At 39.1% G+C, this 15,585-nt stretch overlaps 1 protein-coding gene across 1 annotated transcript in view; it reads right to left on the reverse strand.

Moving 5' to 3' along the window:
• The window catches only part of LOC120535729 (CD209 antigen-like protein C), a 53,223-nt gene extending 43,800 nt beyond the window's left edge, over positions 1-9,423 (reverse strand). The window contains exon 1 of the mRNA XM_039763755.1: positions 9,293-9,423. Coding sequence (XP_039619689.1) covers positions 9,293-9,422 — 130 coding nt within the window. The 5' untranslated portion in view covers position 9,423. The remainder of the gene's footprint in view (positions 1-9,292) is intronic.
• Positions 9,424-15,585: the final 6,162 nt, after the last annotated feature.

A 15,585-nucleotide genomic window follows, 5' to 3' on the forward strand; every position in this document is an offset into this window, starting at 1 on the left:
GTTACATTCCGTGTTTGTCAATCATTGTAAAGATGACAGGTTTCATTCATCGATTCGTTTCTTACTGCATCAATAAACAGCTTTTCTTCTTCTTTATCTGAGACCTGACACACTGCATGCACGGGTTTTTTTTACACTGTCTTCCTTTAGCGGGACATTGACTTTTTCCACTGTGTGCTTTGTTTCCGCAGTAGCTGGATTTATGAATATGCTTATCAGGCGCTTCATATTTTTGCTGCCTTTTCAATTGTGTAATTGGTTTTGTTTAGCGCTCTTTGGAACTGTTGCTTTTTATCTGTGCACTGCGTCAGTTCACGTGAGCCACTCGGTGTACTTGCATCGAAGGTTCCCAGCTGTGCTGGTGCCCTCGTGCTATGTCCATGGCTGTATTTAATGTTACCTTAGTCCTGGCACTTAAAACTTTCTCTCGCAGTTTCGCTGAGTTTGTGTCAAACACCACCCTGACCATCTCATCTTCCTCTCCATAAGCACAGTCCTTCACCCGTGAATATTTACCCGTGGCAGTTTGCTATTGGATTGCGCTGACGGACGGCCTTATATGGGCAGGCACTAAATTACAAACGCCAGCGGCAGCCTGTCTATGAACTTAATTTAAAGTGTAGGTTTACATGCGTGCTTTGTTTCGAAGTAGCAGAACTCATGAATATGGTTGTATATGTCACTCGCTCGCTTCTTATTGTTTCGCTGCCTTCTCAATTATATAATGCATGTTTTCTTGAGCGCTTTTTGAGGTCTTCCTGGTTTTCTATGTACTGCGTGATTACGTGGGAGGCGTGATGATGTCACACGAAACTCCGCCCCCACGGCGTTGAAGCTCATCTCCATTACAGTAAATGGAGAAAAACTGCTTCCAGTTATGACCATTACGCGTAGAATTTCGATATAAAACCTGCCCAACTTTTGTAAGGAAGCTGTAAGGAATGAACCTGCCAAATTTCAGCCTTCCACCCACACGAGAAGTTGGAGAATTAGTGATGAGTCAGTGAGTGAGTGAGTCAGTGAGTGAGTCAGTGAGTGAGTAAGTGAGTGAGGGCTTTGCCTTTTATTAGTATAGATAATAATAAAAGGCACTCACTCACTCACTGACTCATCACTAATTCTCCAACTTCCCATGTAGGTAGAAGGCTGAAATTTAGCAGGCCCATTCCTTACAGCTTACTTACAAAAGTTAAGACGGTTTCATTTCGACATTCTATGTGTAACGGTCATAACGGTCAAAAACGTCCGCCATATTGAACTTTCTTATTCATGGCCCCATCTTCACGAATTTTGGTAGGTGGCTTCCTTGCGCTAACAGAAACCAATGTACGTACTTGTTTCGGTGGTATGATGCCACTGTCGGCCGCCATATTGAACTTTTCAACAGTCTTTGTTACTTATGGGCCCATCTTCAAGAAATTTGGTACGCGGGTTGCCAACGCTAACTGAATCCTACTTACGTACATATATACGTCCATATCCTGCACCTCGGTCACCATGTGAGGTGGCGTTGGGTCCCCCATCCCAACGCCTCCCACGTTGTTGGCTGCCTGCCTATATAAGGCGTCCGTCGCTCCGGTCTCTACATTCCCTTCCTTGCTTCGCCACGGGATTCACGTCTCCCTACTGATAACTACAGCCTTTTTGTTTAATCCATGGCTTCTCCGCTGTTTTATTGTTTGTTTATTACAATTATAGTTATTGTGTAGGTATTTTAGACTTATTTTACATTTCTCAGGTACCCATTTCCTTTATCGTTCCAACCCCCATTACCATGTCTATCGAGATGATCACTATCGATCACAGAACTGTCACTTACTGAGTGGTTGCCATGCCTTTTCCATTCTCTTTGTTACATATTGCACGGCCATATCAGGCTCACTCTTGATATCCGGAGGAACATTCTGTCTTATGTATTGAATGACTGGGACAGGTTCGAGGTGTGGACTGATGACGGTACAGGAGATAATTATACTACACAGGAGCACTATAAGAGTGAAATGCTTAAGCCCTTCACCTCTGATTCTGCATGTGAGTTGATGGCTGCTGCTGAATTGTTCGGTTGTCGCTTTCAAGTGTACCGAAATGGCCAAATATTTTACACCTTTCTAAACCGCCAATGCCTCTTAAACATCTTAGATTGACAGGTGACGATTTCAGTGGTGGACACTTTAATGTTTATGAATGTTTAAACTCTCAAAAGCTGGATGTGATTTTATCAATGAAACCGGTTGTGTGCTTACAACGCTTGACAGATGTCGAATGTCTCTTAAACACAAGTCCTACAAATACTGTCGTAATTGAAACAAACCATGAAACTCAAACCGATTATGACAGCAGCGATCCAAGCTGTGAGATTTGAGACAAGATTACTGTTCACATGGCCAACTGTAAGTTACATGCTCAAGAGTAAGCTCAGCGCACAGCTTGGTCATGTTACAACCGGAGGGCCGAACTGACAACATGGTATACAAAGAGATCCTTAACAAATAATTATTGGCATATTTTCCCTCAGTTTAAAAAGGTTTAATTTTCTTCTTAATAAAAATTTTAATGCAGTACTTCGCCGCTGCGAAGCGGGTATTTTGCTAGTATATATATATATATATATATAGCAAAATACCCGCGCTTCGCAGCAATGTCGTGTGTTAAAGAAGTTATGAAAAAGAAAAGGAAACATTTTAAAAATAACGTAACAATATTGTCAAAGTAATTGTTTTGTGTATTTGGCGGCTGCGTCACAAAGTTGTTTTCGTCTAGCTGCATCAGAAAATGTACCACGACGTCTGACATGCCTCCTTTTTACTGTTTTCTCACAGCTTGGATTGCTGCTGTCATAATGAGTTTGAGTCTACTTATACACTCACCTAAAGGATTATTAGGAACACCTGTTCAATTTCTCATTAATGCAATTATCTAATCAACCAATCACATGGCAGTTGCTTCAATGCATTTAAGGGGTCCTGGTCAAGACAATCTCCTGAACTACAAACTGAATGTCAGAATGGGAAAGAAAGGTGATTTAAGCAATTTTAAGCGTGGCATGGTTGTTGGTGCCAGACGGGCTGGTCTGAGTATTTCACAATCTGCTCAGTTACTGGGATTTTCACGCACAACCATTTCTAGGGTTTACAAAGAATGGTGTGAAAAGGGAAAAACATCCAGTATGCGGCAGTCCTGTGGGCAAAAAATGCCTTGTTGATGCTAGAGGTCAGAGGAGAATGGGCTGACTGATTCAAGCTGATAGAAGAGCAACTTTGACTGAAATAACCACTCGTTACAACCGAGGTATGCAGCAAAGCATTTGTGATGCCACAACACGCACAACCTTGAGGCGGACTGGCTACAACAGCAGAAGACCCCACCGGGTACCACTCATCTCCACTACAAATAGGAAAAAGAGGCTACAATTTGCACGAGCTCACCAAAATTGGACAGTTGAAGACTGGAAAAATGTTGCCTGGTCTGATGAGTCTCGATTTCTGTTGAGACATTCAAATGGTACAGTCAGAATTTGGCGTAAACAGAATGAGAACATGGATCCATCATGCCTTGTTACCACTGTGCAGGCTGGTGGTGGTGGTGTAATGGTGTGGGGGATGTTTACTTGGCACACTTTAGGCCCCTTAGTGCCAACTGGGCATCGTTTAAATGCCACGGGCTGCCTGAGCATTGTTTCTGACCATGTCCATCCCTTCATGACCACCATATACCCATCCTCTGATGGCTACTTCCAGCAGGACAGAAAGCTTGAATCGTTTCAAATTGGTTTCTTGAACATGACAATGAGTTCACTGTACTGAAATGGCCCCCACAGTCACCAGATCTCAACCCAATAGAGCATCTTTGGGATGTGGTGGAACGGGAGCTTCGTGCCCTGGATGTGCATCCCACAAATCTCCATCAACTGCAAGATGCTATCCTATCAATATGGGCCAACATTTCTAAAGAATGCTTTCAGCACCTTTTTGAATCCATGCCACGTAGAATTAAGGCAGTTCTGAAGGAGAAAGGGGGTCAAACACCGTATTAGTATGGTGTTCCTAATAATCCTTTAGGTGAGTGTATATATATATATATATATATATATACTATATATATACATACATATATACATATATATACACATACATATTTTCATATATATATACATATCTACATAAACACACACATATATATATATATATACATACCTATCTACATCATATATACACACACATACATACATATACACATACACACACACAAATTATATATATGTGTGTTTGTGTGTGTGTATATATATACAATGTAGATAGGTGTGTGTGTGTGTATATATATATATATATATATATATATATATACACATACATACAAACATACACACAGGTATGTTTATGTGTATATATATATATGTATGTGTCTATATGTGTGTGTATAGCTTTGGTCACTGAGTGCAAGGGAAAAATAATAAAATGTAGTCTATAAGTTATTAAACAGTAAAACATTAATGTTTTAAGAAGTACAGGTACATTGAGCACTACTGGAGTGATTGCGGGTAAACTACATTTTAAAGACGGTGTAACAGAACAGGTAAGTAGTACTAACAGCAGCTAAAATGTATATGGATCATCTCTCGGTAGTTGATCCCTTTTGAAAGGCGCTACACGACGGCTGTGGTATAGAAATTACATTTTCTATGTGAACGTCCAAATTTCTGCCTCTGGTAATGTGCCTTACCGGCATTACCAGCAGTTAAAGAAAATTAGTTTTGTGTCCTCTGCAGTATTAAGAGAGAAAGGCTTTGGTTTGGGATAAAAGGAAAAAAGGTGTAAAGAAAGGAAACTTGCCTTTTTCTTTTATATGGTATAGAGAGATGTGTTCGCGGACGATATGAGCGCCTTTTGGGGACAGTCGCGGTGGGTCTTTTGTAGACTGGTGAGACGTCCCTGCCATTAATCGGCTGAGATGGCACTGTCAGTCCTCCACTCCTGTGCGTGTCTTCATAATCCAAGCTGACGACCTCATAATCGTATACGTGCAAAAGAAAGTGCGAATCGCCTTAATATTAGTTTGCCGCAGTGTAGAAAAGGGGTCCCGTGTTTGCACTTGTCTGGGCTATAGCTCAGGGGGAGGATGAAAAAAATTAAAAGTGCTCACTTTGACTTAAGGCAGAAGCGCAGTCAGTATCTCAAAGGCCGGCACAGCAATGCGCGCGCTGGCTGCTCGACTTTTGCTGGGCAGGAGACCCCATTTTTTGCAGACTCGTTCACGTGATCAAAAGTCTCAGCGCTCTTTGTAGGTCATTTATATATATATATATATATATATATATATATATATATATATAGCAAAATACCCGCGCCTAGCAGCGGAGAAGTAGTGTGCTAAACAAGTAATGAAAAAGAAGAGGAAACATTTTAATAATAACGTAACATGATTGACATTGTCATGAGTGTTGCTGTCATATATATGCCTGCCTGAATAAGTCACCCTCGCTTCGCTCTTACTTTTTTACCGTTCATTTAATCATGGCTAGTGGCTGAAAAATTATAAAATGGAAGGAGGATTACACTAAGTATGGCTTTACCAAATTATTGATGGCGAATCGATTATTCATAAAGTTTGAATTGGTGATCTGTTTTTCTGTGTTAACCTCATATTTTTTCATACTTCTCAAACCAAGGGGGTGCAACGGTAAAATGAATCGAGAAAAAAAGGAAACATTTTAAAAATAACGTAACACGATTGTCAATGTAACCTTTTGTAAGTAGTGCCTGGAGGATTCAGTGTGGAGAAACTCTAGAGACAGCGTGTGTATTAACTTGTGGATTTTTCTGTGAGTATTTGGTGACAGTACGACCAATTTGCCGCGGAGCTCAGCTCAGAGCGAAATGAGGTGAATGGGAGGGGAGATGATGACGCCTTAACTGTCAATCCCCCCACAAACACAGTCTCTCGGAATTTGCATAAGCACAGCATTTGACCAGCAATTTGAACTAAGTTAGAAAGTGATCAAAACTGCCGTTTATACCCTGCGTCCTCTCATTAAACGTGGGCATGACAAACGCCAGCGGCAGCCTGTCTATGAACTTAATTTAAACTTTAGTTTTACACCGTGGTTTGTTTCTGAAGTATCTGCAGGCATGAATATGCTTGTACAGTATGTGTCACTCGCTCGCTTCTTATTGTTTCGCTGCCTTCTCAATTGTATAGTGCATGTTTTCTTCAGTGCTTTTTGGAGCTCTTCCTGGTTTTCTACGTAATGCGTTGACAGTCAGTTCACGTGATTACGTGGGAGGCGTGATAATGTCACACGAAACTCCGCCCCCCACGGCCATCGAGCTCAACTCCATTACATTATATGGAGAAAAATAGCTTCCATTTATGACCATTTCGAAATGAAACCTGCCCAACTTTTGCAAGGAAGCTGTAATGAATGAGCCTGCCAAATTTCAGCCTTCTACCTACACGGGAAGTTGGAGAATTAGTGATGAGTCAGTGAGTCAGTCAGTCAGTCAGTCAGTCAGTGAGGGCTTTGCCTTTATTAGTATATATATATATATATATATATATATATATATATATATATATATATACACACATACATATATATACATATACATATAAATATATATACATATATACACATATATATATACACACACACATATACATATCTACATATATACTGTATATACACACATATATATATATATATATATATATATATATATATATATATATATATATATACAAATCTACATATATATCTAAATATATATATTAGGGGTGGGACTCGATTAAAAAAATTAATCCAATTAATTAGAGGCTGTGTAATAATTAATCTTGATTAATCGTATGTAATCGCTTTCTGTAATGCATCTAATTTTGATTGCTTTTCAGTGTGCACAAAACCATGCTTTTATCAAGGCTTCGCTCGGGTAGTTTTTTGAAATGAAATTTTCCTCCGATCAGTCGTAGAAACGCGCTTCATTCCGACTCTAACATTTTTGTAGCTGTGATGTGTGCATCAGTGTAATCGATGTACCAGGAAATCATACATTGACAAAAGTTCCCCTTTGCTTGGAATTGAAAGTGTGATTAAATGCATTATTTTTTGTTATGGAGTACATGGATCGAAGCTTCTCAGCTGTGCTTGTGCTAAGAAAAGGAAAGATTTTAAAAATAACATAACATGATTCTGCGTTAACCGAATATTTTTTCACCAAGGAGATGCAAGGTTAAAATGAATCGGGAAGCGCGCATACATACTCAGTACATCTGTCTGCGCTTAGAGGCGAAGCCTCTACAATTGCGCTACTGGCGTGTGGCTTGTCTATTTGAGAGTATGTAGATCAGGATATATATATATATATATATATATATATATATATATATATATATATTCGCAGCGGAGAAGTAGTGTGTTAAAGAAGTTATGAAAAAGAAAAGGGAACATTTTAAAAATAACATAACATGATTGTCAACATACAGTAATTGTTTTGTGAGTGTTATTGAGTGTTGCTATCATCAAGGATTTGATTATCATTATTTGTTTCAATCAGGGTCATATTTGTACGATGTGTTGTGTTTAAGTTACATTCCGTGTTTGTCAATCGTTGTAAAGATAAGAGGTTTCATTCATCGATTCATTTCTTACTGCATCAATAAACAGCTTGTCTTCCTCTTTACCTGAGATGTGACACACTGCATGCACGGGTTTTTTTTTTACACTGTCTTCCTTTAGCGGGACATTCACTTTTTCCACCGTGTGCTATGTTTCCGCAGCAGCTGCACTTATGAATATGCTTGTATGTATCAGACGCTTCATATTTTTTTGCTGCCTTCTCAATTGTGCAATTCGGTTTTTGTTCAGCACTCTTTGGAACTGTTGCTTTTTGTCTGTGCACTGCGTCAGTTCACGTGTGCTGCTTGGTGTTCTTGCATCGAAGGTTCCCAGCTGTGCTGGTGCCATCTCGTGTGATGTCCACGGTTGTATGTAATGTCAGCTAAGACCCGGCACTTAAAAGTTTCTCTCGCAGTTTCGCTGGGTTTGTGCCAAACACCACCCTGACCATCTCATCTTCCTCTGCATAAGCACAGTCCTTCACCCGTGAATATTTAGCGGCAGTGTTTCTATTGGATTGCCGCTGACAGACGGCCTTATATGGGCAGGCACTAAATTACAAACACCAGTGGCAGCCTGTCTATGAACTTAATTTAAACTTTAGGTTTACAACGTGCTTTGTTTCCGAAGTAGCAGCACTCATGAATATGGTTGTATATGTCAGTCGCTCGCTTCTTATTGTTTCGCTGCCTTCTCAATTATATAATGCATGTTTTCTTCAGCGCTTTTTTGAGCTCTTCCTGGTTTTCTACGTACTGCGTTGATAGTCAGTTCACGTGATTACGTGGGAGGCGTGATGACGTCACACGAAATTCCGCCCCCCACGGCTATCCAGCTCAACTCCATTACAGTATATGGAGAAAAATAGCTTCCAGTTATGACCATTACGCGTAGAATTTCGAAATGAAACCTGCCCAACTTTTGTAAGTAAGCTGTAAGGAATGAGCCTGCCAAATTTCAGCCTTCTACCTACACGGGAACTTGGAGAATTAGTGATGAGTCAGTCAGTGAGTCAGTCAGTCAGTCAGTCAGTGAGGGCTTTGCCTTTTATTAGCATAGATCAGTGTTATTTGTTAGGAAAATTTATTTTTATGTTGATTTTTTTGGGGGTGCGGAACGTATTAACTGGATTTCCATTATTTTCAATGGGGAAGTTTGTTCTAGATACGAGAAATTCGCTATACAAACTCAGTGCTGGAACGAATTAAACTCATATCTCGAGGTTCCACTGTATATATTAATCCTCTATACTGGTTTTTGCTGTGTTGACACTCTGCTCCTATGTATACCTGTATAGACCATATAAGGTGAGACTCCTATTATTTTATCATTGTCATTTTGTTCTGCGGTTTATCAATTGTACTCTTGTTTGCTTTGTGAAATGCCTTGTCATGTTGTATTCTGTGAAACATTCTTTTTAATAAAGAGACTTACTTACTGATTTAAGGTATTTTTGTACATCCTCTTGTGTGTGTTATGAAGTTTAAATGTGCAGAAAAAGGATTTGTGAATCACAAAAAGCTTAAAATGCCTATGCATCTACATGTAGATGTAAAATATGTTATACTTTGAGCTTTATATCAAAAATTTCTTAACATTCATTAAGAATTTCTTAAATTTTACCATTTTACAGAAGACAAGCATTTAATCCATAGGTTAAAAAAATTATACTACTCACTCTACCTTCCGTCTTTACTTCAGAGTTATTTTCCAGCTTCTTTTGATCATTTGGTGGAACACTTGTGTCTGTATTTACTGCAAGTTTAATTTCAGCATATGTCACTTCAGTTAGCATTGCTGTTTTATCGGTCATCTTCCACCCTACAATAAGTCAATTGAGGAAGTTGAAGCCACCATTATAAATATGTAAGTGATGTTGAAATCTTACAAAAAGAGAAGTAAAATTGCAAAATAGTCAAGTTCCATTATTCATACATTGCAGATTTCATTAATATACTATTAGCTGAATGCAAATGTGTAAGTCTTAGAAAATGAAGAACTTAAAGTATATAATCATCCTAAGAGATACAAGGTAATTTATTAAATCATTTAGTTCATTAAAGAGGAAATAGCATATTTATACTCTTATCAGTGGTTACTTAAAAATACACACCAAGCAGGTGCCAGAATGAGCTGCTATTTAAATGATCATGTTAAACTAAATCTGCTAGATGCCACTGAATAAAACAAAGTATGTGTCACCTTAGAAAAACATCTAAAATATTCCTACAGAATACTATGAGGCAGACATCCCAGATAATAGTTGCAGCACTGGAGGAGTGAAAAAAGTCTACACAACGTTGGAAAAGTGGATGGAAGCAGAAACTGTCTTGGAGGCCTGACTAATATATATTTAATGTGTGCAGGGATACACCACACCTCTGCAAGGAGATTAAATCTACTGAGGCCTTAACCAAAGAAGATTTTCAAGTATAAAGGTAGATCAGGTAATTGTAAAATAAATGTATGATGTTATAAATCAGTGTCGAAGATGAGTAAAGCCATAGTATCCTCAATAAAAGTCTGTTACTAGAATTATCTTCTACTGTCTCTCAGACCAATGTGCTTTGGGACTATGGCTTCTTCATCAGGACCAGATATAAAACAGAACCAAAAATACAGGAATAAAAACCTCCTTGAAGCTTTTACAGTCATGTGAAAAAATAAGTACATGAAATTTAATTTAAAATGAAAGGGTGTGTTTTTTTTAACATACAGTATGTGGACACATATCAAGCTATGAATTGCATTTTAACATTGTCTTTAGATGAAGGTGATATAATTGAAAAAATAATCAATGAAAATTTAACATTGCAATAATTTATTCAACAAAGTATGAACAGGTATGCTATATTCATCAGTGGAAAAAGTAAGAACACCTTTGGCTCTAATTACTAATATTATCCCTCTTTGGTGAAACAACCTCAAGTATGCATTTCCTATATCTCTATGCCAGCTTCTGACATAAACAGGGAGAATGTTTTTCCCACTTCCCCTTTCAGTTGTGCAATATTTTTCATGTACAGCCAATTTCAAATCCCCATAGTAAGGGTGGGTGGTTGTGACGATGTGGGTTCTTGCTCCACACTCCCTTTGCTGTTGGAAGCACTTGAACCCAACACCGTCGATAATGAAACCAAGAGAGCTAGTCAATGGAGGCAAATTGAGCATCTGAGCAAGGGGATGGTTGAAAGTGCAACAGTGCTTTTATTAAAACAGTCAACAAAAAAAACAGTGTTCATAAATAGTGCAGTTCTTCAAAGTTCTTCATTAAATAAATAATCCATAAAATGAAAAACGTGGAGGTTAAAACAACAATAAGAAAAGACAATCCTTTAAAACGAGAGGTTAAATCTTCTTATGGAAGCAGTCTTAAAACACTAACAAATCCGATGCTTTTCTGGTAGCGTCTCGCCTGCTTATCCCGTTTGGGCCAAGCAGCAGGCAAGACGCTCTCTGCAGCTGCCCTCCTACAACACACACACGAGACTGGAGACCTCCCGATCCCTGGCTCCGGTATGGCACTCATCCCAGTCCCGGAGAACTTGGTTTCCACCAACGGCCAGGTCGCTCACGTTGGGGATTCCCACCACCAAGTCTCCCGACTTCCGCTGCCTTCAATGGCCTCTCTGCGGCCAGTCGCCTTCCCTGGTCACTCCCGCTACCTGATCGCTCAGCGGGAGCGACATCAACACAAACACCTGGGTGTCGGCCTAACACCCAGCTTCCACGCAGCTGTCCACGAGCGCTCATTCGCTCGCCCGTCCACTCGCTCTTCGTGGCTCTCTCTCTTTCACCGACCTGCTTCCTCTCCTGCTCCCGGTAACCTTCGTCCTCTCCTTTCCTTTCTCTCTCCACTTTTTTCCCCCCTTTAAAACCGACTCGCGCTTCTTTTTAAAATGACGAGGGCCACAGCAGCTGCAGCATTAGCCACGGGACAATCATGAACGTGGGCAGTTCCTCACCTGTGCACTAGGTGAGAAACGCCTACACCCTACGGATCGCCCCGCGGCCCACTATGGCCCAACGTCCCCTCACTAAGCCGCGAGCACATCGATTACTTATTTAAAAATGGCCTTTACTCAACGAGCTGTGGACCCATAACACCACATTGGTATGACCAAAATTCTATATCATGGTATTTTTCTAAATTATCCCAGTTTCATGGTATTCAACAGTATTTTTTTCCCATGCATGAGTGGATGTTAATCACATTTTCCACTGCAAATACTGCATTAGACTGGCTAAGAATAACCTATTCCACTGTCATGAGCATTGTACAAAAAAACATTTTAATGTGCACACAACTATTAATACAGGTTTGCATGGCCCATAAAGTGATAGTTTTCAAGGGGGTGGCACTAATGAAAAGAAGGAATCACATTACATGACAGATGCAGTCAAAATATACAGTATAACCTTTTTACTGAACAAATTTTGCAAAAACTTAAACTATAATTTTGATAACATATTTTCAACCATCCAAAGAGGCATTTAGACTTAGTAAAATATCCAGAGGTGTTTGTCAAAAGTTGTATTGCACTGAACATGTCTTAGAAAACGAATAAATAGTAAATATTTTTTGTAAACCAACTACACTTTCTGTTAATGTTAACAATCTCTGTCCACTGACACATTAAAGTGACTTTTTAAACAACTTTACCATCATTAAACTGCATAATATTTAAACTAATAAATAATAACAATAAAATAAATAATAGTATTATTACTGATAGTTGCACTATTACTTCAAGACTTCAAGCCCAGGTACATTACACAGTATTCACCAAAATAATATAAAATACAGTAAAACAAGAGCAACTTGGATATGACATCTTTACCAAATGAACCATCATTTAGGCAAACTGCATTAATATGGACCTCGCTTATTTGTGGTATAGCCCTATGGAATCGTATTAGGGCCACAGTGAAGAAAAAAAAAAATACAGACACAGGGAAGAGACATGTTGACTTTATTCTCGACATTTACACTTTAATTTTGACACTTATGTCGAGATTAAAGTCGACATTTACACTTTATTCTCATAGTTTATTTTATAATTAAAGTAAAATGTCGTACACTAAACTTCATCCTAAAATCAATGTTTAATTTACTAGATGTTCTCAAACCCCGTCATAAGTTAAGGCAGTACATTAAATGCTTTGTGTTAAGTGTTCGCCGACCCAGTTGTTAATCACTACGCTTCTTAAACTGACTTCCTCCGCACTAAGAGGAGGTGCCGGCAGCGATCACCACACAGAATCCATTCACTTCATGATATTCCTGCTCTCTGAAAATTTAGAATGCTAAGATAAATACTTGATATCATTTTCATGATGAAATGCATTAAAGCAGGTATTAAACATGCACGGTAGTGAGGCGGTAGTGCTGCTCCCTCACTGTTAGGGCTCATTTATACTTCACGCTCAGAACGCGTACACGTCCGCATCATGGCTGCCACGCGTTCCCAGCGTTCATTTAACGCGTCCTCTGAGCAGGTCCTCAGAAATTAACGCGACGCGTGCGCGAGTTGCAGTACCAGCAAAAAGTCGGGGGGCGCAGTGTGCTAAAAGTCGGAACGTGACGTCAGAGTCTCTGTTTACTATCTACATGTGACAGCAAGCATCTATGGAGATCCTTCGGGGATCGATGTGCGCGCTTTGCTGTTTGATGAATGGTTCAAAGTGTTGAAGCAAAATGCCGACATACAGATGCATTCGTGGTGCTTTTATATTCAAGCGTCGCATATTCCCGATCGTAATGACACGATACATTTTAAAAGTCTCACATACCATCTTTTGTGCCGTCTATTTTTTATTTTTTTACTTTACCTGCTGTCAGGTACAAGAAGCTCGTAGCGATGAAAAACTGGGATGACGTTTACGATGGTCTGCTTTAATAATAAAGTAAACTATGAGGTTAAAGTGTACATTTTGAGATTAAAGCCGAAATTTCCACTTTAATCACAAAATACACGTTTTCACCGTGTCTTTTATTTTTTTCTCAGTGGCTCAAATACAGCGCTATACATTATGTTGCCGATGTGAAGTTGCAAAAAAAGAAAAAAAAAAATAATAGACGGCACTGAGACTTTTAAAATGTATCATGTCATTACGATCGGGAATATGCGACGCTTGAATATAAAAGCACCACGAATGCATTTGTATGTCGGCATTTTGCTTCACCACATCGAAGCATCCATCCCGTAGAATCGACACAGAGGCTTTCTGTCACATGTAGATAGTTCCCTAATGTAATGACACGATACATTTTAAAAGTCTCACATACCATCTTTTGTGTCGTCTTTTTTAATTTTTTTATTTTTGCAACTTAACAACAGCAACATAATGTATAGCGTTATATTTGAACCACTGAGAAAAAAATAAAGGACACGGTGAAAACGTGTATTTTGTGATTAAAGTGGAAATTTCGGCTTTAATCTCGAAATGTCCACTTTAACTTCGTAGTTTACTTTATCATTAATGTAGACCATCGTAAACGTCATCCCAGTTTTTAATCGATACGAGCTTCTTGGACCTGACAGCAGCGGAAAGCAGCAATAGATCGCCACACAGAACAAATTAAATTTATGATATTCCAACTCTCTGCACATTTAGAATCTTTAGATTTATACTTGATATCACTTTCATGATGAAATGCATTAAGTGTGTATGTTACATTTTACATATAATTTCATTTAAATAATGAATACTGTTAATAATTACACACATGGGGTAATAATTACACACATGGGGGTGTCACAGTGGTAGAGTGATAGCACTGCTGTCTCGTTTCCTTCCAAAGATATGCAGATTTGGGGATTTGGTGCCGCTAAAATGACGCTAGTGTATGTGTGTGATTGTATTCACCTTGCGATGAGCTGAGGCCTCATCCAGGGATTGTTTCTCACTCGTGCTCAATGCTTGCTGGAATGGGCACATCCCTGGATTGATGGATTTAATCAATAAACATCCTTTTTAGAGATATTGCGGTAAGGTGTCATCGGAATTTAATAGGTATTCTAGGCAATTCACAACACAGAGAAGTCGAACATGTTCTCACCGTGATAATATCTTGCACTGCCACCTGGTGGATTTCTCCAGATTTACGTAAAGTATGCGCGCAAGTATGAACACTACAACACTTGCGTAGCAAGCTTTCTTTATTGCACGCGTGCTGACTGGCATACCAAAATCCCAGTTCCTATCCTTCCTTTTTCTTTCTCCACATAACCAATCGCCGCACAATAAACGTCTTTGTGAAATTAAAACTAGTTATAAACTTTGACCACAGAGTGTTCAGAACTTTAAAAATATCTTTGTTACACATGTTTAATTATGCCATCCATTCAGGGTTTGCGCCCATCCCAGCAAGTATTAAGTGCGAGGCAGGAGCAAATCCTGAACGAGTCACCAGCACATTGCAGGGTGAATACGAGCAAAATATACACTAGCAGGATCAATATAGCATAAAAAAACCCACATCCTACATGACGTTGAAAGGAAACTGAAGCACGCAGAGTAAACCCACCAGAAAAACATGCAAATTCAAGGCAGGGAACATCCGAGACACCCTTACTGCGAGGCAGCAGTGCAACCTCCATGCCGCTGTGCCCCCAAATGATTAATACATGCTTTAATGCATTTCATCATGAAAATTATATCAAGTATTTATCTTAGCATTCTAAATGTTCAGAGAGCAGGAATATCATGAAGTGAATGTATTCTGTGCGGCGATCGCTGCCGGCGCCTCCTTAATACAAGAGGAAGTCAGTTTAAGAAGCACGTACCGATTTAACATGGCTCGGGGAACGCTTAACACAAAGCATTTAATGTGCTATCTATTTAATGTGCTTACTAAAATCTAGTAAATTAAATATTCATTTTATGATGAAGTTTAGTTTACGATGTTCTACTTTAATGACAAATTCAAATTCAATGACTTTATTCTCGTGTTGACTTTATTCTCGTCATAA

This window comes from Polypterus senegalus, chromosome 9 (genome assembly GCF_016835505.1).
Source record: "Polypterus senegalus isolate Bchr_013 chromosome 9, ASM1683550v1, whole genome shotgun sequence".
NCBI lineage: Eukaryota > Metazoa > Chordata > Cladistia > Polypteriformes > Polypteridae > Polypterus > Polypterus senegalus.